We start from the raw sequence: 23,872 nt of genomic DNA on the forward strand, positions 1-23,872 counted from the left end.
TTATAGACACAGCATTTGGAAACCCAATCACAAAGAGCAACTATCAGCAACTAGAATGCTGACTTATATCACCAAAATAGTAGAGAACAAGTTAGTGGAAGCCATGGTTACACTTTGCTCGTTGTGCTATATTAGCCCCTGGTCTAGCCATGCCACAACCTAAAAATTATCACCCACTTCGCGTTCCCACCCCCCGCCTTCCCATTAGCTACCACCCCCACTGCCCCCCCGGCCATCGCTGTAACCGGTTCCATCCTTACAGCCCTCTGAGATTAAAACAAAGCACTGGAAAAACTCAACAGGTCTGAAGAAGAGTCATAGGGACTCAAAACGTTAACTCTGTTTCTCTCTCCACAGATGCTGCCAGACTTGCTAAGTTTTTCCAGCATTTTCTGTTTTTATTTCAGATTTCCAGCATCCGCAGTATTTTGCTCGAAGGCTGCTGTGCTCCTCCAATTCTGGCCAACTCAAGCTAGTCTAGATTCACCCTTAACTACTGGTATATCAAAACTACTCACTGATTACCAATGTTTTTGTGTTTCATCCTGCACACATCACACTTAGGGAATTTCATCTGCCCACTTAAGGCAAAATATCGATGAAATTTCTTGTGCCTTTCAATCTTGTTTTTCTCTGTGTTGTACTAGGCACAATTCATTTGTGCCTATGCTCTTAGTTTTGCTATCCTGGTTTAATTAGTTATAGTGTTTCAGTTTTACCTTTTCTAAACAGGTTCCTGTGTCTCACCCGAAACCATAAATTTGGGCCCCTTCCCCCACCCCACCCCACCCCTCCCTCCCCTACTTCTCACCCCGGTCGTCTATTTTTGTGGTTGAAAATCCAATGCTTTCCAGTCTGCCCTTCTACCTCACAATATGTGTCCAATATGGAGAATGAACTTGTAGAATCGGTGAAGAACTTGCTGGGTGCTACGACGTGGGAATCTGGTAGTTTGTTCCAGATAGCTGAATCACGATGGGCTGAAGAGCATTTCACACTTTTATCTATCTTATGATCTTTATGGCATTTAGGATCAAATGGTAAGTCGTACAAATATAATTCCTTTTCAAAGTACCGGATTTAAGATTAAAATTAAAAAAGCATTTGTGGATGACTTAATGATATTGTATTTATTCTCTGGACTTTATTAATGTAGTAGTTGGCCACGCTTTCCCTTCAAAAGTTGATTTGGGGTTTTGGTTGTTATTCAAAAACAAGGTTTCAAACAGCTGAAAGTGGTGTGCAAGCTTGAGTTACTTGTGAGCTGCTTGGCGAGAAAGTCAAGCGAATAAAATTCCAATCCTGACCTGGAAGCACCCTGTTACATACACTGATCATTCAAATATTCAACACTGGGGTCCAGTCACAGGTTGCAAAGGTAGAGAAAGTACAAGAAACATGAGTTATAGTGCATACCAGCTTCAATTCTTAGAGAACTACATCCAAAATGACAATAAATCAAGGGCAAAGCAGGGCAGAGAGACAATGTGTGGCTCCATTTAACTATTTGTACAAGGACAACATACATCCAGAGGTTGGCTTGTTCCATACAGATGTTAAAAACTTTCCATTGTATCAATCTAAGTATTGTAATCTAACAAAGGGGTCACTTAGCAACAGTTGAACATACAGGGAAATTCAATATATCTAAGTTACTACATTCTTTCAAAACACATTCCTGATCTCTTAAGCAGAAGCTATCTTTGCCAAGTCATCTTTCTTAATTTAAAACAGATAAAGTATTTTCTAATTCTGAAAATGGACTGGATAAGGATAAGGCAGAAATTAATCCGGCATCACTCAAAAAGAATGGACCTTTTTCAATTGGCCAGAATTTGATGTTAAAGTAGCAGTGAAGAGTTTAACGGCTTTCGCTGTTAATAACATGTAAATCGTTCAGTAACTTGCAGCAAGGGAGAGAAACCCCACGAATTGCAAATCGCCACAAATTGCTGGATGAATTATGATGCTCCACCATGAGCCTCGCGAGAACAGTACTTCATCCTCAACCTCCCTGTGACCTTCAAGAAATTGCTGTATTTGCATGTTAATTAACAATTACCTTCTGGCTTATAAAGGGAACAACCAAAAATCTGCAGTTCCTTTCAGACAGGTAGTAAATTGTTCTTACAGACTGCAGTTTTGTTTAAAAAAAGAATTCTTACTTTTCTTCTCTCTCTTAATCCAATCTTTCTTTCCCTCTCGTTTCTCTTCCTGTACTTGATTTGATTCGAATTTACCTGATTTCCTTCCTTGTCACTACTTTATTTCTCAACCCTTAAATCTCATTGGTTAAGGGGACAGACTGTTGGTTCCCTTGTTCACCAAGCTCCCAGTTGTCCCTTGTCCTTGTCGCACCATTATCAGCTCACAACTCCAGCAAGTTAAGGTGCAAAAAAATGTTTGAGGGAATAAGTCCAACGAAAAGGGAAAGCCATAAGGTGCCCTGCACCAGCAAATTCTAAGAGAATGTATCAGCAAATTCACGTGTCATGGTGTTACGCTTTTGCTTATAGTTTTAGAAGCGTTCTCATTTTCTCTGAATAAGCAGAATTCACTCCATATAAACAATCACGTGTAATAAAAACATCAAATATTTTATGATTTTATCTGCCTGGTCTCTTCTAACAAAAATGACATGATATTTTTATCTTTAACACAATCAGCTGGTTCAGTTATGATACATTGGGGGCTGCAGATGAAGTGGAGAAAGATGGCCTCGGGGGGGGAGGGGGGCGGGGAAGCGAGGATTACAGATTTTCTCCGTCTCCAGAAGGCGTTGAATGGTTTGAGTTTGAGTTGAGTAACTGCTGCAATTATGCTGAATGCAATTTTCAAGACTATTTCTCTTCTTTTAGTCTATATTATCCATTGGAATTTTGACTATGCCATGGGAAGAGTACTAACTTCCTGGCCCCAAGCAGATTAGCCAGCTGAGTTTCCCCCATAATCACAAGTCTTTTTGAAGAAGAGTAAAGGGCACAGTTTCGTCAGAATCTTGAGAGATGTTGACCAGAGTCTGGTTTTCATAGACTACAGGAGGTCATTCGACCCATTGTGCCCATGCCAGCTCTTTGGAAGAACAATCCAATTCACCCCAATCCCCTGTTCTTTCCCCAAAGCCTTGCAAAATGTTCCCCTCAAATTAGTTATTCAATTCCCTTTTGAAAATAATTATTGAATCTACTTACACCTCCTTTTCAGGCAATGCATTCTAGATAACAGCAACTCGCTGCATTTTTAAAAAAAATCCTTTTTCATGCCTCTGGTTCTTTTGACAATCACCTTAAAATTAAAATTCTTTAGCCGCTTGAATCCATTTTTTTGTATTTATTCTACCAAATATATTCATGCATTTGAAGACCTCTCTTTAATCCCCCTTTAACCTTCTCTGCTCCTAGGGGACCAACACCAGCTTGTCTAGTCTCACCACATAACTGAAGGCCTACATCCTTGTCAGTATTCCAGGGAACTTGCTCTGCACCCTTTTCTAAGTCCTTAACATCCGTTTTGCCTTGCATGTGTTTGTACTATTGATACCCATTCTGTACAACTGTGTTATCATCTTCATGTGTACTGGTTTAAGAAGTGCACTAGAGAGTATGATTTTAATCCCTTTACAGATGTCTTCCATCTTTTTTTGCAAAAATGCTTATGCCAAAGTCTGTGGAGCACAGCACAATAGAGTTGCATCCCAGAGATCATACGTCTGTTGATGTAACAACATTTGTAAAATGCCCTCCAGCCAAGACCGCTGCACCAGCTGAATTTACACAACCTGCAACATGATCCCAGCTTCTGTGGCTTGTCTTGCTCCATATTAAGCTTTATGTAGAGCAAACTTCATAAAACATTTGCTTAACTCTTAGACATGACTTCTTACAGGGTGAGGTAAATATCTGCAAAACTTTGGGGAGAATTTTCTCCCTCTTGGGCAGGCCAGTCGGGAGCGGGCGTGGAGCCGATCGCCACTCACGACTGGCTACGTGCCGCCATTTTACATTGGCGGGCCAATTAAAGCCCGCCTAGTGTGACGTGCACCCGGAAGCGCTCAGCACTACCTGTGCTGGCGGGGGGTGGAGGGCAAGTCGGGGCCTGCGCTCTTTCGCGCATGCACGCGAAAGAGCGCAGAAATCTCCCTGAGGCATGGAGCTGCCTCAGGGAGTTTAATGTGGTTATGAAAAATTGAAAAAGAAGAAAAAAAACATTATTCAGACATGTCCCCTCACCTGACAGTGTCACATGAGCTGGGACGTGTCAATGAATTTTAATAAAAATTTCTATTTATGTTATAGACCCTTCATGAAACCTCATCCCGCCCGTGGATGAGGTTCCATGATAAATGCGAAGGCCGCCTGGGCTCTTCGCCTGCCCCTCCGCCGACCTTGAGGTTGGACAGACAGCCCTGACAGCTACTTTAATTAGGTAATTAATGGCCTTAACAAGCCTTTGACAGTTCGGTGGGCGCGCAGCCAACTCCAGTGCGTGCTGGCCGAACTGAAGATTGGAATGACGCGCAGTGATGTCGGGACGCACGCCCAATGTTACTGCACGTCGTTTTACACGTCGCCTTGCGGGGCCTGCCCCCACACACCAAACGGAAGATACTGGCCTTAGAGAATTTAAATCATCAGCCAATGCAGTGTTTTCATTAATTTGATATAAATGTAGTTTGAGGAATTTTGTAAGATCATATTAATTTTATGCCTTTCTAAAAATTTTATAAAGTGTTAGGTTTGGAATTTTATCCTCATCTACTTGATACCTTATTGAGTAAATGTGCAGGGCTATGGGGAAAGAACATGGGGATTGGGACCAATTGGACAGGTCTACCAAAGTGCCGAACAGACTCGATGGGCCGAATGGTCATCTTCTACACTGTATGATTCTATCAGCAGGAAAGCTAGTGTTCTGTGTAGTCATCAAGGTAAGAGATAGTAGTACTGGGGAATACCTCTGTACTTTTTTTTTACATTCAGTGACAGCAAAAATCACTTCTGTGTCAGGTGCAGCATTAGTCAGATGCAAAGCTCTTTAGACAATGAGGGAAGATTTCCTCAGTGTGCAATGTACAGTGAAATTGTAAGATAAAGCATTTTTATGACCTTATTTACGACTTACACTACTCAATAGTCCACAGGGAAATGTTGTCTGGTTTAATTTCTAGCTCAGAAGGGCACACGTGACTCCAGATCCACAGCAAAGTGGTTGACTCTTAAAAATGCCCTCTGAACAAGGGCAGTTAGGGATGGATAATAAATGCTGGCCTAGCCAGTGACGCCCACATCCCATGAAGGAATGAAAAAAACACTTTGTTTCTTAATTCCCCATTTTCTATTTGGACCATTCTTAAGGCTTCTCAATGCAGTTATCAATTCAGTTCAAGATTATGGATCGTTTTGTATTTTGAATGTGGGCAAACTCAAAAATGATCGAGACAGCCCAAATTCATTTCATGGAGGGTTCTTACAACATCAACAATTTGCATTTAAATGGCACTTTTATCTTTATTCTTTCATGGGTGTCGCTGGCAAAGCCGTCATATGTTGTCCATCCCTAATTGCCCTGGAACTGAACATTTCAAAGGGCAATTAACAATCAACCACGTTGCTGTGGGTCTGAAGCCACATGTAGGCCAGCCCGGGTAAGGGTGGCAGATTTCCTTCCCCAGGCAGAATTTTACGCCAGTGGGATTTTACGGTCCCACTAAAGTCAATGGAAAGAATTTTCGGGTCGACGAGTGGGGGGCGGGGCCCGCTCTCCGATGCGTAAAATGACGCACGTTGTCAAAGGCCTATTAAATAGTCATTAAAACAATTAACTGAGCTGCCCGTCTGACCTTAAGGTCGGGGGGGGGGCAGGCAAAGAGCCCAGGCGGCCTTCACAATTTTCATGGAACCTCATCCACGGGCAGGATGAGGTTTCATGAAGGTTTCATTAATTAAATAACATTTTTAATCAAAATTCATGAACATTTCCCAGCTCATGTGACAGTGTCACATGAGGGGATGTCTTAAAATATTTCCTTATCTTTATTAAATTTTTAAACCTTAAACTAATCTCCCTGAGACACAGATTTCATGCGCGCGAAAGAGCTGGGGCCCCGAATCAGGGAATCCACCCCCCCACCCCCCGCCCCCATCCCCACTCCCACACAGGGAGCGCTCAGCGCTTCCAGGCGCGCGTCACGCTGGGCGCACCTTAATTGTTCCGCCCATGTAAAATGGCAGCGTGGCCCCGATCGGGTTCGCGCCCACCCCTGCACAACTCCCCCAATGGGGGGAAATTTCTGCCCAATGGAATTTAGAATGGCTTGCTGTATTTTATGGCCCTGTCCCCACCATGATAGGACCATAAAATTCCGGCCCCTAAAGGGCAATAGTGTGCCAAGTGGGTCTTTACAACAATCAATGACGGTTTCATGGTCACCATTATTGAAGTTAGTTTTATATTACAGATTTATTAATTAAATTTAAATTCCACCAGCTGCAGAGGTGGGATTTGAACCCACCTTTAACAAAATAAAATATCCCAAGGCACCTCACAAGAATGTTAACAGGCAATATTTGATACTAACCCTTACAATGAGATGTCAGGACAGAGCTTAGTGCCTGGGCAGCTGAAGACACAGCCACCAATGGATGGAGATGCACTGAGCTCTTGGACGTCTGTAGGGTTGGAGGACGTTACAATGTTAGGAAGGTGGCAAAGCCATAGAGAACACAAGAATGAGAATTTTAAATTTCAGGCATTGTAGGACCAGGAGTCAATCCATGTTGGCGGCAACAGGAGTGATGGGTGAACTTGGCGTGCGTTAATTTTGAATCGCAACCTTCAAAACACCAGGTTTTCATCCCATTAATAATCTGGCCTTGGATGTCAACTCATGTCCAAGGACTCAAAACCTCGGTTTTGGCTAAAAGCCTGTTGCAGCATTTTCTAAAATAAGCTCAACACAAGTTATTTATCAATGTCAATTTCAAATAATTAAAATTCCATTTAGGCTCCAAAAATGCAAGGGCAGTGTTTTCTCACATCATTTCGCTAACCGCAGCCCCCCATCCCCCACTCCAAAGGCGATTGTCATAAGAGTCTAGGCTCACCTCTGTTCTTCTGTAACTTCTTGATTACTATTAAGAACAATTCGCCACAGGTCAGAGGCTATGAGCTCCTTCTGGTCATTAGCCAAGGTAACATTGGGAAGCTGCAGCTCACATGCTTTGCTCTCAGACAGGCTAAATTCACGATAATCCACAAATACTTGTTGAAGCTCATCCCAATACTGGAGGCTGCATGGAACCTGTTTGAAATGAATAGTAATTAATAATGAAAGAATTAGACTTTACAAAATGAACCTACACTGAGCTGCAATCAGGTCTGTGATGGTCCTTGGGGACAGCAGAAGAGTTGAGCAGTAGTACATTCATTTGAACAAGGCTGAATAGCCGGGCCAATGATTATTAATTTATTTAGCAAATGCAAATCCCCGAAGACAAGCGATAGCCTCCTCATTTGGCTGAGTTTAAGGTAATTAGTCTGCCACTTAGTCTGTAAAGGGAACTCTACTCGGTAACATGCAACACTGTTTGTGTGTTTCCACAAGTGCATCAGAGATTTGTACTGAGGCTCCAGAGGTGTTGGTTGGTTGCACAGGGGCCCTGGCCTGTCCTGAACCTATTTGGCAAGGACCACTGGCACTGTGACAGTTCAAAGCCTGCCATTCGACAAATGAGATTTGTCACAAGGAACTTGTTAGTGACTTCCCATGGTTTCCCGTCCCTTGATCCAGAGGATATCTGCTGGTAGATCTTGCTCAGGAAGGGTGCTCCATATGGTACACTGAGATGGAAGGCTGGCAGTAGGTGGGTTGAACAGGTTATCATGAAGTGGTAAGAGTGGTGGAACACAGATAGTTTCAACCAGCTCGTGGGTTTTTGTCATTTGGTGGATATGTGACGGAGTGATGTTTGCCAATGATGTGACCACGCCAATCAACAAAGATCACAAGATGCAAACTTTGAGTGTCATTGACTGAAAAGAAACCTTAGGAGATGCTTTTCTCCCCCCTTGGATATGGTCCCCACTTCCAAAACAGAAGCCAAAATGAAGAAGAAACAGGTAAGAAGAATTCAGGTTAGTTTATAGAAAGTATGACTTAGATCAAAGAAGCATTTGAGAAAGCTAGACAAGTACCTAAGGGAGAAAGGGTTAAAACAGTATGTTGATAGGCTAACAAGAGGTAAGGTGGGAGCATAAAGTGTGCAGCATAAATACCAGCTCTGAAGAAGAGTCATACGGACTCGAAATGTTAACTCTATCTTTCTCTCCACAGATGCTGTTAGGCCTGCTGAGATTTTCCAGCATTTTCTGTTTTTGTTTCAGATTTCCAGCATCTGCAGTATTTTGCTTTTATTTTATACCAGCATAAAACAGTTTGGACTGAGTGGCCTATTTATAGGCAGTAAATTCTATGGGCTGGATCTAACGCACCCCCCACCACTAGTACGGTGGGTGGGGGCTTGTTAAATCTAGCAAGTGGCCCACCAGCAACCTACCTGCCCGCCTCTGCCTCCACTGCAATTTTACCAGCGGCAGGAGTGACATTGATGGCCCACCCACCAATTTATGCCCACTTAAGGGCCTCATCCTGCCACCATCAGGATTTAACTGATGGTGGGAAAGGCCTATGCGAAGCACCCAGCCTGGCAGGTTTCCCTGCACGGGCTGGTGGCGGGTAGGACAGAGGTATCTCCTTGACGGGCCCTCTGGGCCCAGTGGGTCCCTCCCTCCACATGTTACCCTGCCCCTAGGTTCCCCTTCCCCCATGGCCTCTCAAACCCTATCCCCCACCCCCCCATTCCCCCAAATACTGGCCAATTCTGATCCAGTGCCTTAATCTTCTCCTGGCCCAAGTGCTGTAGAGCTGTCTCTGATTGGCCAGCTGTTCTCTGAGGTGGGACTTCCTGTCCTGAGGGACAGAAGCCCTGCATCCAGCATATTAACAGCCAATGTGCACTTGTTCTTCATCTGGGTGTGCTTCCACCACCTTTAGAAGATTAAAAAAACCAAAATGATGCAAGGGCAAGGGGAGGATGTAGTAAGACATGCAATTTCTGACTAGTCGCCCGTTTGGCACCCCTCCATTAAACAGCCCTCTGTTACACCTGCTCCTGCTCTCACCCTCACCCTGCCTGCTATACGTGTTGCCCATTACATAATTCCTCCGTTATACAACCCACCTGCTGCACATGCCTCCCGCTACATACATCCTCAGTTATACACCCTGCTTACTATGAATATATATACATTTTATATACAAAAAATATATATATGCCTGCTCATTACAACCCCGTGTGTTACACACTCCATCTATTTTGCACCCCCTCAGTTTTCACCCATCCCATCATGCTGTTGCTCGATATTCCTGTCTATTGAAAATTGTGCAGGGCATATAGTGAGCGTTTGATGCAAAGTTGTCTAGTTTTCCGCCAATACCAAAATTTAAAATGACTCCCCAAGCGTTTAAGATTTATATCGAACTGTATTTTGAATGTATATTTCAGTTTTGTGGGCTTAACATTACAGCAATAAAACTAGCCCTGACATAGCACCAGATTTATGACTCCAATATTAGTGTCTGATTCAACACAGCAGTGTTTGATCTGAAAACAGGAGAAACTAGTCAGACCACGGAGACCGTTATTTCTCCAGGGCTGACAGCCAGCTATGAGCTAAAAGATTGATTTAAAGGTTGCACACAGGCTGCGTGCAACAAAACAAAGCTCCCTCCAGTTTCAAGCGAGAAATGCTTGTAAATTGATAAATGTTGCTCATTTTTCAAAAGTGCTCCATTCTGGTAAAAATCATCCCGATAGATACTGTGCATAATTATGCTGCATCATCACAATAAAAGCTTGCATTTATATAGCATCTTTCAGTACCTCAGGACATCCCAAAACACTTTACAGAAAATGATGCGTTTTTGAAGTGTAGTCACTGTTGTAATGTAGGAAACACGGCTCCCAATTTGCACAAAGCAAGCTCCCACAAACAAAAATGAGCTGATAATCTATTTTTGTGACATTGATTGAGGGGTAAATATTTTCCAGGGCACTATGGGGAACTAATTTGCTCTTCTTCAATAAAGAGCCACGGATCTTTTATGTCGACCTTAGAGTTTGACAGCACATCCGAATGATGGCACCTGCAATGGTGCAGTACTCCCTTAGTACTGCACTGGAGCGTCAGCTTAGATATTTGTGCTCAATCTCTGGAGTGGGACTTGCTCCCTTTTGAGTCAGAGGCGAGTGTGCTACCAAGTGAGCCTCAGCTGGTGCTTAAAACTGATCCTGTAAACAGCCTAAATACTGCACTCAGATCCCTCTGAACTGAAGGTTTCAGTGACTTAATTCTAAGTATATCTGAGATGAGCTTCTGACCACATATCTGCGCTCTCACTAAGACAGCCTACTTAGTATGTAACATTGCCCGACTGCCTCCTTGCCTCTGCTTATCTGCTGCTGAATCCCTCATCCATTGTTACTACTAGAATTGACTGTTCCAATGCTCTTCTGACCAGCCTCCCATCTTCCACCTCCATAAACTTGAGCTTATCAAAAACTCTGCTGCCCATAACCTAGCTCAAACCTTGTCCTGTCATGCACCATCCCTGTGCTCACTGACTTACACTGGCTCCTGGTTCGGCGAAGCTTTGATTTTAAAATTCTCATCCTTGTTTTCAAATCCCTACATTATTCTACTGCAGATAGTCAGGTGGTGGAGGATAGAACTGGAGCCTAATCAGTACACACTTACAAGCTTTTATTTACAGAGAACCATATTACCAACATGCATCTCCTAACCCAATGACCAAAGTTTCTGTCTGTTCCTATTTTTAGGAGCACAAGTGAATCCCAGTCGACCACCTGAACACAATTAAACACTCAAGTACCATACAGTTAAAACCAATGGCCTCACCTCTCCCATACTTTGTAACCTGCTCCATCCGAGGTGTTTGTGGTCCTCAAAACCTGGCTTCTTGTGCATCCCAGATTTTAATTGCTCCTACGTTGATAATTGTACCTTCAGCTGCCTTGGCACTAAGCACTGGAATTCCCTAAGCCTCTCTGCCTCTAACTCCCCTCCTTCTTTAAGACATTTCTTAAAAAACAACATATTTGCTGAAGCTTTTGGCCACCTGTTCTAACATCTCCTTATGTAGTTGGTGGTCAAATTTTGTTTGATAATGTTCTTCTGAAGCACTAGAGACATTTTACTTCATTAAAGCCACTATATAAATGCAAGGTGCTGTTGCTATCAATGTAAAACAATTACTCATAGAGGTGTCTCAGCCCACTTCTTCTCTATCCATTCCTCAAATCAAGGCGAAGTAACTACAATTTTAGTCGCAGCCCCTAACTGAACCCAAACTTTTCCATTTGCATTCTTCCCCATTTTAACAATATGTGACTTTGTTTGTAAAATTCTCAGTTCATGGCCACAGAACAACGTTGCCACTAGCCTACAGCAGTTGCATTAGACTCTTCATTGGGTTTCTACAGCCTTCATTTCAAGAGCATTTCAAAGCATTTCTCGAGCTCAGAAACATAACTTGGAAGGGGGAAGTAATGGCATTGAGTCAGAGAGCAGAGAAGGGGGGCATTCGTTCCGTCATGCCTGTGATGACTCTTTTAAAGAGCCATCCAAATTAGTTCCACTCTCCCCTGAACTTTCCCCAATAAGCCACGCAAACATTTCCTTCTCCTTTCAACCTGTAGCACACTTAAGCTAAGAAGTGTCACAGAAGTGACATTAAGAGAGCAAGGCAGTTATATTTTGCTTGTGAGAACAGGTTTGTAATAATCCGGAAAAGTGCTGTGGAAAGCTCTACGACTCCTCACACAACTCTGCAAAGTTCTCAATACAGCTGACTGGCTGAATTATTTAACTAGATGCAAATTCCAATTTTTCGGAATGGAGAAGAAACCACATGGCTGAGGTGCAGGAACTCAGGATTTTAGAAATGTAAATGCAATCCACTCTTGGGAAACAAGAAAGTAGTGCTCCACAGGAAAAGCCTTGCCCAGAATTGTAGTATTGACTTTTGTAAAGAAGACACAGCTGCAACATTTTCACCTGTGTTGCCCCACAAGTATTGTGGAATACTGCACTGCATCAAAATTGTCTTCCTGTCCGGAAAGCCAGGCGTGTATAAACACTGCACTCAACTTAACATTTATTTTCCCTTTGGTATTGGGAAATGGTAATTTTAGAGCCCTGGGAAATTTGCACTAAATTTCTAAGGAAACATGAAAAAAATTCTGCTTTCAAAAAAAAAGTATTAACATCCAGCAGTACTCAGTTCTACAGGAGGCACTGGTCTATCAGTCCCATTAACAACAAAAAGCTTTCTATGGGAATGGCTAGCACAAATTCTAGTCCAAAGTGAACTATGCCCTCCCATTTACCTTCTTACTCTGAGGAAATCACTTTAAAATAAATTAAACAATAAACAGTTATATCGATTTTTTTTTGCAAATAAAGGGATGAGAGACTTGCATTTATATAGCAATTTTCACAAACACCAGGCATCTCAAAACACCTACAGCCAATGAAGTATTTCTGAACTGTAGTCATTGTTATAATGTAGAAAACGTGGCAGCCAGTTTGCATACAGAAAACTCCGACAAACAGGAATGTAATAATGACCAGTTTTTTTTGGGGATGCTGATTGAGGGATGAATATTGGCCAGGACAATGGGGAGAACTCCCCTGCTCCTCTTTGGAATAGTGCCATGGGATCTTTTACACCCACCCGAGCAGGCAGATGCAGCCTCAGTTTAAAATCTTGCACCTCCGACAGTGCAGCACTCTCTCAATACTGCACTGGAGCATCAGCCTTGCCTTTTGCGCTCAAGCAGGCCTTGAACCCAGAACCTTGTGACACAGAAGTGAGCGTGGTACCAACTGAGTCACGGCTGACAAATGTCAAGCAAACTATTGGACTAGAAGAAAAACTAAGTTAGATTTTGAAGTGTCACAAGCAACACTGGAGTTTGTAAAACGTTTGTAAGTTAGTAAGACCATATTTTAAAGTGTGCCTGTTAGTGGTAAATTAAAGATTGTGTAGATGCAACCTGTTAAGAAAATTCATTTGCAAGTGAGAAACAAAGGGTATGAACTAAAATAAATGCAAAATACTGAGGATGCTGCAAATCTGAAATAAAAATAGAAAGTGCTGAAATACTCAGCAGGTCTGGCATCAGCTGTGGAGAGAGAAACAGGGTTAGCTTTTCAAGTGGAATACGACTCTTCTTTGGAACTATGAATTAAAACATGTCAAACAGACCTGAAGGACATCTCCAAGATCCGCTGTGCTGATGTCTGGATCATCAGTAGTGTTGAAAGGCACTGGATTGATTCTAACGAGAGTGAGGACACGGGGTTCTGGGTATCTCCACATCATCATCCCTGGACGGTCATCAGTCTCATTATAAAACACCACTTCAAAAACACTTGGCACCTTTTGTACATCTGCAAATGTAGAAACATAACAGAGATATCTAACACTTGAGCAACTCAAAAAATTCACAGAACAAGGCAGATATAGCTCCAAGAGTTACTATTTGAGTATTGCATAAGGCATTATCTACAAGCATAGGGCGAGTTCCATATGTAAACGAATAACATCTAGCTCTACCTTTCCAGGGTTTCCCCTGATGAATTCAGTACCACCAATCCGACATAAAGCTGTGCAGGCACCAGGATTTCGTCCACCTGAATGACCAAAGTCACCAGTTTACCCGATGGCAAAAGAATCGTCTCCTACTGCTGACTCTATGGCCAGGATTTTGCGGTCAGCGAGCAGGGGGCAGGGCCCGCTCGCCGACGCACAAAATAACACGGGATGATGTCGGGCAGAACTCCCGACGCCACCCAGCCCCATTTAAATTTTCAGGTAGGCGGGGGCTCAGGAGAATCAGCTGTGCGCCCGCCGACCTGTCAACGGCCAATTGAGGCCACTGACAGAGTCATTAACCTAACTAATGGACCTGCCCGTCCAACCTTAAGATTGGCGGGCAGGCCGGGAGCCCTGGCGGGCATTAAAAAAAGCACAAAACCTCATCCACGGGCGGGATGAGGTTTCATGTGGGTTTTAAAAAATGTAATTAAAGTGTATTTAAAAGTTACAGTGTCACACGAGGGGGCACGTCAGGGAATTTTTTTTCTCTATTTTTCAGATTTTTTATGGCACAGCCGATGAGTGCGCATTAATTGGCCTGCCCACGTAAAATAGCGGCGTACCCCCTATCTGCCTTCCTAGCTGTTTATTCAGGCTGAAATCAACCTCAATGATCTATCCAATGTTCCCACATCCCGCCATGCACTTTGTTCCATCGCTGCAGCCCACTCTGTTGACGTACACTGGATCCCTGTCTTCAAAAGCATCAAATTTAACAGTTTCCTCTGCAACTACAAATCCCTCCATGGCTTTGCCCAACGTATCTCTGGAACCTTCTTCTGCCTTGTGTGTCCCTTCCCGTAACATCATCCCTCCTTCTGCTTCACCACTGGTGGCAAAAACTCTAAACAACTTGGCCTTTGCTTGAATTCCTCCCCACCCATTTTGTCCCACTATTCACTTTCAAAGTCATCTCAAAACCATATCCTTTTGAACAAAGTTTTGATCAATTCTCTTAACCCGCTGTTCAGTGTCATTCGTTCTTCCTTTTTGCAATGTGTCATCAGACGATTTCTACATTAACCGCATTAAATAAATGCAAATTATTGCTTTGTGCAATGATCTCACCAAGTTCAAATTACAACATTAGGGATCAACTAGTCGTGTAGACTATAATTTTGTGAAGCAAAGAAAAATTAAAGGATAAACCTTAAATTGGAGAATAGGTCACATAATGTAATGCAATGTGAATATTTCTTCAGCAAATAAAGAGCAATTTGGGTGCCACACATTGATTCCTCATGTTATGATTCCCAACTGATGTTACCCCTGGACAAGCCTGATCCCAGGGTGGAACCCAGCTTGGTAGATCCTAACTTTTATTTATTTGTTTAGATACGTGGAAAGAGGCTACTGAACAGTCACAGAAGTCAGCTGTTGGACTTTTAACAAGAGAATAAAACATTTATTAAACAAGAAGATGAACTACATTACAATACTCCTTCACCGACAACTATACCTTTACAGATATATACAGATTCGTAAAGATAATAAAAGTTACAAAAACTATCTTATAATCTAATGTTCACAGTAAGTACGGTCCATACAAACCAATTGGCGACCTGTGCTCAGACACACCACACTCTGAAACCAAGTGACAGATGCCACCCCAAACCGATGCTATAAATCTCTCCTCAACTCCCCTAGGCGCTTGCCACACGGTGAGCCAACCAGTCTCACTGAACTCCGTCTTTCACATGAGGACTTTCAATCTCCACTCTCCAAGAACTCGCTTTGGAATCTTCTCCCAAACCAATGCCTTCTCTCAGACGCCTTCCGCAAGGGTCCACCTCCAGGCTTTTGAACTCTCTGATGTTCCTCTCCCCTGGGTCACTACATGCCTTCAAGCTTTCTTCTATGCACTCTCTCTCTCTGACTCAACCATCAGCAGTACACCACTACTTCACATACCCATAGCAAAGAGTTACAGACCATCAGATGTCTCTTTGGACTTTCCAACTTCTCACAAGCCGTTTTTGCTTTAAATCTGCTTCCTGCAGCTTTTTTTCCTTTAAACTTGAAGCCTTCCTCTACTCCTCACTCTTAACCTCACTTAACAGGACCTTTTCCAGGTTCCTGTCCTTCCTTTGACTAGAAGGTCTTCTTGGGACTTTTCCCTGTTTCTGTCTCACATCTTGGCCTTGGGACCTTTCGGTTCTTTTGGGAAATCGGCTCTCACTCTGTGGCTCCCTCTCCCAGTGTCCAGTTTCTCTGGAGTCCTGGCTTCAAATTCAGTTTCGGACTTGCTACCTGCCCCTCTGCTCCAGACTCTCCCTGGCAGCTGTTTTCAACTGAACTCAAACGTGTGTGTGTGTGTGTCTGTGTGCGTGTGTGTGTCTGTGTGCGTGTGTGTGAGAGAGACAGAGAGAGAGAGAGAGAGAGAGAGAGTGGGGCCTGCCTATCTGGACCACTGTTGCTAGGCAACAGCACAGTTTTTTCCTACTCTTGCTTTGCTTTAACCTATCTTAGTGTCATAAAACTCATTAAAAATAACGGTATACAAACAGCTTTAGACCTGTTGTCTCCACTCAAAATGAAATTAGATCCTAGGTTTCACCTTTTAAAGTGAAACTAAAACTCAACTTGACTTCTTCTTAACACAAAACTACAAATATAACTTACTTAAGCTGTCTCTATTTCCTAACATAGGAATAGGAGTAGACCATTCGGCCCCTCGAGCCTGCTCCACCATTCAATAAGATCATGGCTGATCTTCTTGTGTTTCAATTTTCACATTCCCATCTAACCCCGATAACCTTTGAATCCCTTACCTAAAAAGAATCTGTTCTTGTAACAAGAAATGTTCTGTTGAAGAGTCATGCGGACTCGAAACGTTGACTGTGCTCCCTTCCACGGATGCTGCCAGACCTGCTGAGTTTTTCCAGGTATTTTTGTTTTTGTTTTCGATTTCCAGCATCCGCAGTTTTTTGCTTTTATATAAGAATCTATCCATCTCTGCCTTAAAAATATTCAATGACCCCGCCTCCACCGCCTTCGGAAGCAGAGAGTTCCAAAGTTGCACAACGCTCAGCGAAGAAAATTTCTCCTCATCTCTGTCCTAAAAGGGCGACCCCTCATTTTAAAACAGTGCCCTCTATTTCTGGGCTCACCCACAAGAGGAAACATCCTATCGTTATCCACCTTGTCAAGGCCGTTCAGGATTTTGTATACTTCAATCAAATCACCCCTCACTCTTCTAAACTCCAGTGGAAACAAGCCCTAACACTTAAACTTTCCCATATTCTCAAAACTTTATCATCATAATCAATATGTTGTGAATAAGTCAAAGCAAATTGGTTAAGTGCAAGAGCGGTGAGAGAATAAATGAACTAGTCCGAGAGGGGGCCGGGCGAGCCAGTCCGAGAGGGAGCCGGGCGAGGCAGTCCGGGAGGGGGAGCCGGGTGAGGCAGTCCGGGAGGGGGAGCCAGGCGAGGCAGTCCGGGAGGGGGAGCCGGGGGAGGCAGTCCGGGAGGGGGAGCCGGGCGAGGCAGTCCGGGAGGGGGAGCCGGGCGAGGCAGTCCGGGAGGGGGAGCCAGGCGAGGCAGTCCGGGAGGGGGAGCTGGGCGGGGCAGTCCAAGCGTTCACAGCCGACTGGCTGCATACTAAAGAAAATCACGTGTGATGTCAACGAGAAGGCGGTAAGTGATTGGTGAATATTTTTCTCGTTCAAATTAGGAGCTGGGAAATTAAAAATATTCAGGCGGGGTTGGTATAATAGTTAGTGAATTATAATTATCTCAATACAGAACAGGTCTGGAGGTATTCATTAAAATGAATCATTGAAACAGGGTACTGACTGGGAATAGAGGTTTTTATTCACATTATGGGTGAGCATCTGACACTTGTTGCTTGCAGTTCCTGTACCATGTGGGAACTTTAGGACACTTAATGTGATTACGTGCGTAGGAAGGGTCTCCAGCTGCTCCAGCTCGAGCTCAGGATTGCCGATCGGGGGATGAGAGTTTCCTGGATCATACGTTCCAGGTAGTGGTCACCCCACAGGCAGAGGTAAGGACAGTGGGTGTGTGGCCATCCAGAAGAGTAGGAAGAGGCAGGTGTTACAGGAGTCTTCAGTGTGCGTGCCACTCTCAAACAGATACTCAATACTGAAGAGTGCTGGGAGTGACAATGCCCTGAAGGAGGACAGCCCAGACCATGGCACCAACGGGCAAGAGACTGTACAGGAGGAACAGCAAAGAGCAGAAATACAATTGTTATAGGAGATTCCATTGTTAGGGGACAGACAGGCATTTCTGAAACTGTTATCGTGAGTCCTGCATGGTGTGTTGCCTCCCATGTGCTGGGGCAAAGGACACCATGGAGTGGGTGCAGAATATCCTGTAGGGAGAATGGAGTGAGCCAGAAGTTGTGGTGCACAAATTGGTATCAATGACATAGAGAGGGCAGGCACTGAGGTCCTAAGGTCAGACTTTCAGGAGATAGGGAGAAAGTTAAAAAGTAGGAACTTGAGGGTAGTGATCTCTGGATTAGTCCCAGTGCCACACACTAGCCAGTGTAGAAATCGGAAGATTGGGTCGATCAATGTGTGGCTTGAAGCATAGTGCAGGAGGGAAGACTTCAGATTCTTGGGGTATTGGGACCAGGTCTGGGATAGAAGGCACCTATTGGACAGGAATGGGTTGCACCTCAACTGGACTGGAACCAATGTTTTCACGGGGAAGTTCACTGGTGTGGGTGGGTTCAAACTAAGTAGGCAGGGGATGGGCACCAGCATGTAGAAGTAGAAAAAAGGAATAAGGTGCAAAAAGTGAATGTGCTGGAAATTACTAGAGAAGGAAGTAGTAAAATATTAGATAGGAGCAGACTAAGAAAGACTAGGAGGAATATAGAGACAGGATTACCATGCATGCACATAAACACACAAAGTATGGTGAATAAGGTTGATGACCTAAAAGCTGTGTAAGAATATGATGTCATGGCAAAACAGAAACATGGCTTAAAAATGGTGAGGACCGAGCAGTTAATATACAAGGATATAAAGTGTTCAGAAAAGATAGAGAAGAAAAGTAGGTGGGGTGCCAGTTCTCATTAGGGAAGACAATGTAGTGTTGGAAAGAGAGGATGTCCTTGTAGAGCCAAGAGCCAGTTGGTTAGAGTTGAGAAGCAGAATGGGGTAAGATCACGCTACTTGGGTATTCTATAGGCCTCCAAATACTGAGAGAATCCATATTCAGGGAAAAAACTCAGTGGGCACTTGGAAAGGTTTGAGTTAATTGAGGAGAGCCATTATGGATTTGTAAAAGACAAATCATGCTTGACTAATCTGATTGAATTTTTTGAGAGAAGGTAGATGAAGGGAATGTGGTGGATGTTGTCTATATGGATTTTAAGAAAGCATTTGAGAAAGTACCACATAAAAGGCTGATTAACAGAATTGAGGCTTCTGGAATACGAGGATCAGTGTCCAATTGGATAAAAAAATTGGCTTCGCGACAGAAAGCAGTAAGTCATGGAAGATGGTTGTTTTTGTACCAGAGGGTGGTAGACAGTAGTTTCTTTATATTCATTCACAGGATGAGGGCATCACTGGCTAGGCCAGCATTTATTTCCCATCCCTAATTTCCCTTGAGAACTGAGTGGCTTGCTGGGCCATTTCAGAGGGCATGGAGTCACACAGAGACCAGACCAGGTAAGGACAGGAGATTTCCTTCCCTAAAGGACATTTTTTTCTGGGTTTTTTTGTTTTCTTTTTGTTTTTTTGCGTTTTTTTTAGTGAACCAGGTGGGTTTTTATAACAATCGACAATGGTTCCATGGTCATCATTAGGCTTTTAATTCCAGATTTTTTTTCATTGAATTCAAATTTCCCGAAAGATCAGTACTAGGACTGTTGCTTTTTTTTTGCTATATACAAATGAAGTTCCCCTTCAAGCTATACACCATCCTGACTTGAAAATATATCACCGTTCCTTCACCGTCGCTGGGTCAAAATCCTGGATCTCCCTCCCTAACAGTACTGTGGGTGGACTACACCACAGGGACTGCAGCAGTTCAAGATCTTGGAATGCAGAGTAAGATTTCAAAATTTGCCTCTGATACAAATTTGTAAGAGTGGCAAACAGTGAGGTGATATGAGTTGCCTGCAACAGGACATAGATAGGCTTGCGGAATGGGCAGGCAAGTTGCAGATGGAATTTAAAAATGTGAGCTGATGCATTTTGGCAGAACGGACGGGGAGAGGCAATATAGACTTAATGGCACAGTTCTAAAGAGCATGCAAGAACAGAGGGACCTGAGAGTTCATGTGCATTGATCTTTGAAGGTGGCACAACATGTTGATAGCATGATTAGCAAAGCTTATGGTATCCTGGGCTTCATAAATAGAGGTACAGAGTACAAAAGCAGGCCCCAGCTTGAGTATTATGCCAGTTCTTATCACCACACTTTAGGAAAGATGTCCAAATGCAGCAAGACCTGGACAATATCCAGGCTTGGGCTGACAAGTGGCAAGTAACATTCGCACCACACAAGTGCCAGGCAATGACCATCTCCAACAAGAGAGAATCTAACCATTGCCCCTTGACATTCAATGGCATTACCATCACTGAATCCCCCACTATCAACATCCTGGGGGCTAACATTGACCAGAAACTGAACTGGACTAGCCATATAAATACTGTGGTTACAAAAGCAGGAGAGGGGCTAGGAATCCTGCGACAAGTAACTCACCTCCTCACTCCCCAAAGCCTGTCCACCATCTACAAAGCACAAGTCTTTAAAAATGTGAGGTGATGCATTTTGGCAGAATGGACAGGGAGAGGCAATATAGACTTAATGGCACAGTTCTAAAGAGCATGCAAGAACAAAGGGACCTGAAAGTTCATGTGCATTGATCTTTGAAGGTGGCACAACATGTTGATAGCATGATCAGCAAAGCTTATGGCACTTGCCTGGATGAGTGCAGCTCCCACTCAAGAAGCTAGACACTATCCAGGACAAAGCAGCCCGCTTGATTGGCACCCCTTCTATAAACATTCACTCCCTCCACCACCGATGAACAGTGGCAGTAATGTGTACCATCTACGAGGTACACTGCAGGAATTCACCAAGGCTCCTTAGACAGCACCTTCCAAACCCACGACCACTACCATCTAGAAGGACAAGGGCAGCTGATAAATGGGAACACCACCCATGGGAAGTTCCCTTCCAAGCCATACACCATCCTGACTTGGAAATATATCGCCGTTCCTTCACTGTCGCTGGGTCAAAATCCTGGATCTCCCTCCCTAACAGCACTGTGGGTGTACCTACACCACAGGGACTGCAGCGGTTCAAGAAGGCAGCTCGCCAGCACTTTCTCAAGGGCAATTAGGGATGGGCAATAAATGCTGGCCTGGCTAGCGATGCCCACATCCCATAAATGAATAATAAAAAAAATGTGAAGGTCCTTGACAGGGAGCAGAGGAGATTTACCAGAATGGTTCCAGGGATGGGAGGTTTTAATTACAAGGTGACTTTGAAAAGGCTGGGTTTGTTCTCCTTGGGTCAAAGGAGATTGAAGGGAGATTTGATAGAGGTGTACAAGATTATGACAGGCTTAGATAAGGCAGAAAGGAAAAACTGTTCTCATTAGCTGATGGTACAAGGACACCCCATGAATGAATAAATAAAAAAGTGACACTGTGATTCTAGCATGGTAACAGGACTCAAGAATTGGAATGATTAATATTAAGGTCGTGGATTTCCTTGGGACCAGCAGGGCACTAAGGTGGATTTCAGAAAATTCCACGAAGATAAATGCAAAATACTGCGCATGCTGGGAATCTGAAAGTAAAACAGAAAATTCTGGAAAAACTCAGGTCTGACAGCATTTGTGGAGAGAGAAACAGAGTTGACGTTTTGAGTCCGTATGACCCTTGCTCAGAGCTACTGAAGCGGCTGCACCCCCCAACCCGAAAGAGTACAGATGGACAAACCAGATGCTGGCAAAATGCCAACGTATGACTCAATAAAGTGGCACAAGTGTGACCCACAAAGATGTTCTGGCCATGACTTTGGAAGCTGGAAGTCTACTACATTGATAATTGGTTTTGTTCTATAGGGGGCCTGACTTGAAAATTTGCTAAATGGTGCCCCAGGTGAGCCAATTCTGTCATGGGCATTCACCTAATTGATGTACCTAATCTGACCCTGGGGTCACACTCTCTTCTCACCAATGGGGTACTGCTCTCACTGATACAGTTATGGTGTCAGAGCCGAATCTTGGATATTCGGGACCTGGTTGCATTAATTAACTAATTATTATTTCAAGATAAGTTTGTAAAAAGCTTCCTGATGGTGCCCTATTAACCTTCTATTTGCTTAAACAATTAAACCATTCGCTGCATTAGCCAAGGGTATCATCTTGGAGTTTGCCCACTTCCTATCACATTTGACAGTCTCTTTCTGTTTGCTTTCAAACTGATTTTAAGCAGCCTTTCTTTTCCTTAAGTTTTTGCCAAGTTCAGTGTTTTAAAACTCCAAAACATTTGAGATATATGCTTTTGTTGTGAGTCCATGTTTCAGGATTTGTAGGCTGATCTATACAAATCGCTCAGTGATATTAAGGTCAAAAGATGTAATGGCGTACTGAAGCTGGCTTACAAAATAGACAGCTGAAGTAGGGATGGGGTTTAAACAGCTGACATATAAGCTACAGTCTAAATCACTGCTTGTTTGTTAGTTCTGTGACATGATAGAGACTGCCATGTCCAACTAATTCCCAATTTACTGACTACAGATTTCTATTGTCGAGTTTACGACTGAGACGTTGGTTCTAAGGAGACACCTTGTGCTTGTTCCATCTCGTCAGTTTTGCTTCTACCTTAAAGAAACCAACACTTGTGAATCATCAGCTGACAATGCTCAGTTCTCAGTTACAGAAAAAAAAAACTAGTTTTGCGTGAGGATATCAAAATTTCCTTTGTATTTTTGGCAGTTTATCAGCATCAGAAGCCTGGAAATGCTCTCTTCAACACACCATTGCTCATGGAAATGTGATGGGGTGGGAACACCTCCTGACCCAGCACTGACCCTGTCAGAGTTTCTGTGGCCAGCCTAACTTCAATATTCTGGGCAGGACCCTGGCACCTTGACAAGGTCTCTTATTGGGAGCTCGTCCATTTTGAGTGTGGGAAACAGCATGTGGCCGCCGGATTTTAAACTCTTGGACACAGGGTAACTTGAACATTTGAAAGCAGAGTTGCAACTCTTTCACAGAGCGGGTGTGGGCTTTTAGCTCATATCGGGCAATTAAAAACCACCCTTGAGTCACCCAGATGCTGCTGAGGAGTTCTTACACAGACACACTGGGGTAGGCGGCTATGCAACACCCAAAACTGGCGGGGTCCTTTTTCAAACATGCCAAGTCTAATGACATGGGCCAATCTGCAATTTTAACTCTGCTTCAGTGTGGAAGTTACTGTGAATTTTGCTGACAGGCTGAAGAGTCTGGACCTGCTGGGAAGATGGGGAGGTTCAAATTGGCTAAATGTTTTAGGTTTCTCTCTGGGGCCAGGAGCAGCAGTAGTGCTCCTCTCGGCTCCAGGAGGAAACTTTAGGCCTCATCTGTCCCAAATGCCACTCCCACAGCTTCTCCCCCTTGCAAGACCCTCCCAGAAGTTTCATCCTACACATACCCAAGTGCCATAGCTGAACGATTATGCAGAGATTGACAGCCACTTCCCGTCTGTTCAGTGCCGCTTGAAGAAGAAGCAGAGTTCAATTAGCCCAGATCGATGTCTGCAGGAGCAGGCCAGTTTGCACAAAAATGGTGAGAGGTTAGCCCCAGGACACAGGAGCTCTTAGGCTCCCAGAGGCTGCAGTGGAAGTGCTGACGGCCAAAGGAGGTCGATGTCAGAAGAGACTGGAGGAAGGCTTCGAGGAGGGTTTGCAGAGGTCAGATGTCCACGTGGCAGGGAGATCAGAAGCTAGTATTGGGGAAGATCGGACATGCAGGGATGGGGGGCCAGGAGGTGACATTCACAGGCTGGTGACTTGGGAGATCAGAGGCTGGATGGAGGAGAGGTGCAGTTGAAAGGGTGGGGGTGGGAGTAGGGGAAAGAGAGAGGGAGATTGGGTGGAGGTGGAAGGGGCAAGGGTAAGCATGTTACTTTGGATAGGAAGGAATGAA

At 43.9% G+C, this 23,872-nt stretch overlaps 1 protein-coding gene across 3 annotated transcripts in view; it reads right to left on the minus strand.

Moving 5' to 3' along the window:
- vps13b (vacuolar protein sorting 13 homolog B) overlaps window positions 1–23,872 on the minus strand; it is a 1,109,808-nt gene that overhangs the window by 108,835 nt on the left and 977,101 nt on the right. For all 3 annotated transcript variants that reach the window (XM_078541117.1, XM_078541119.1, XM_078541118.1), the window contains exons 39-40: window positions 13,349–13,533; window positions 7,104–7,300 (exon numbers count right to left, since the gene is read on the minus strand). In XM_078541117.1, the coding sequence (XP_078397243.1) occupies window positions 7,104–7,300; window positions 13,349–13,533 (382 nt within the window). The remainder of the gene's footprint in view (window positions 1–7,103; window positions 7,301–13,348; window positions 13,534–23,872) is intronic.

This window comes from Cetorhinus maximus, chromosome 4, assembly GCF_964194155.1.
Source record: "Cetorhinus maximus chromosome 4, sCetMax3.hap1.1, whole genome shotgun sequence".
Lineage (NCBI taxonomy): Eukaryota > Metazoa > Chordata > Chondrichthyes > Lamniformes > Cetorhinidae > Cetorhinus > Cetorhinus maximus.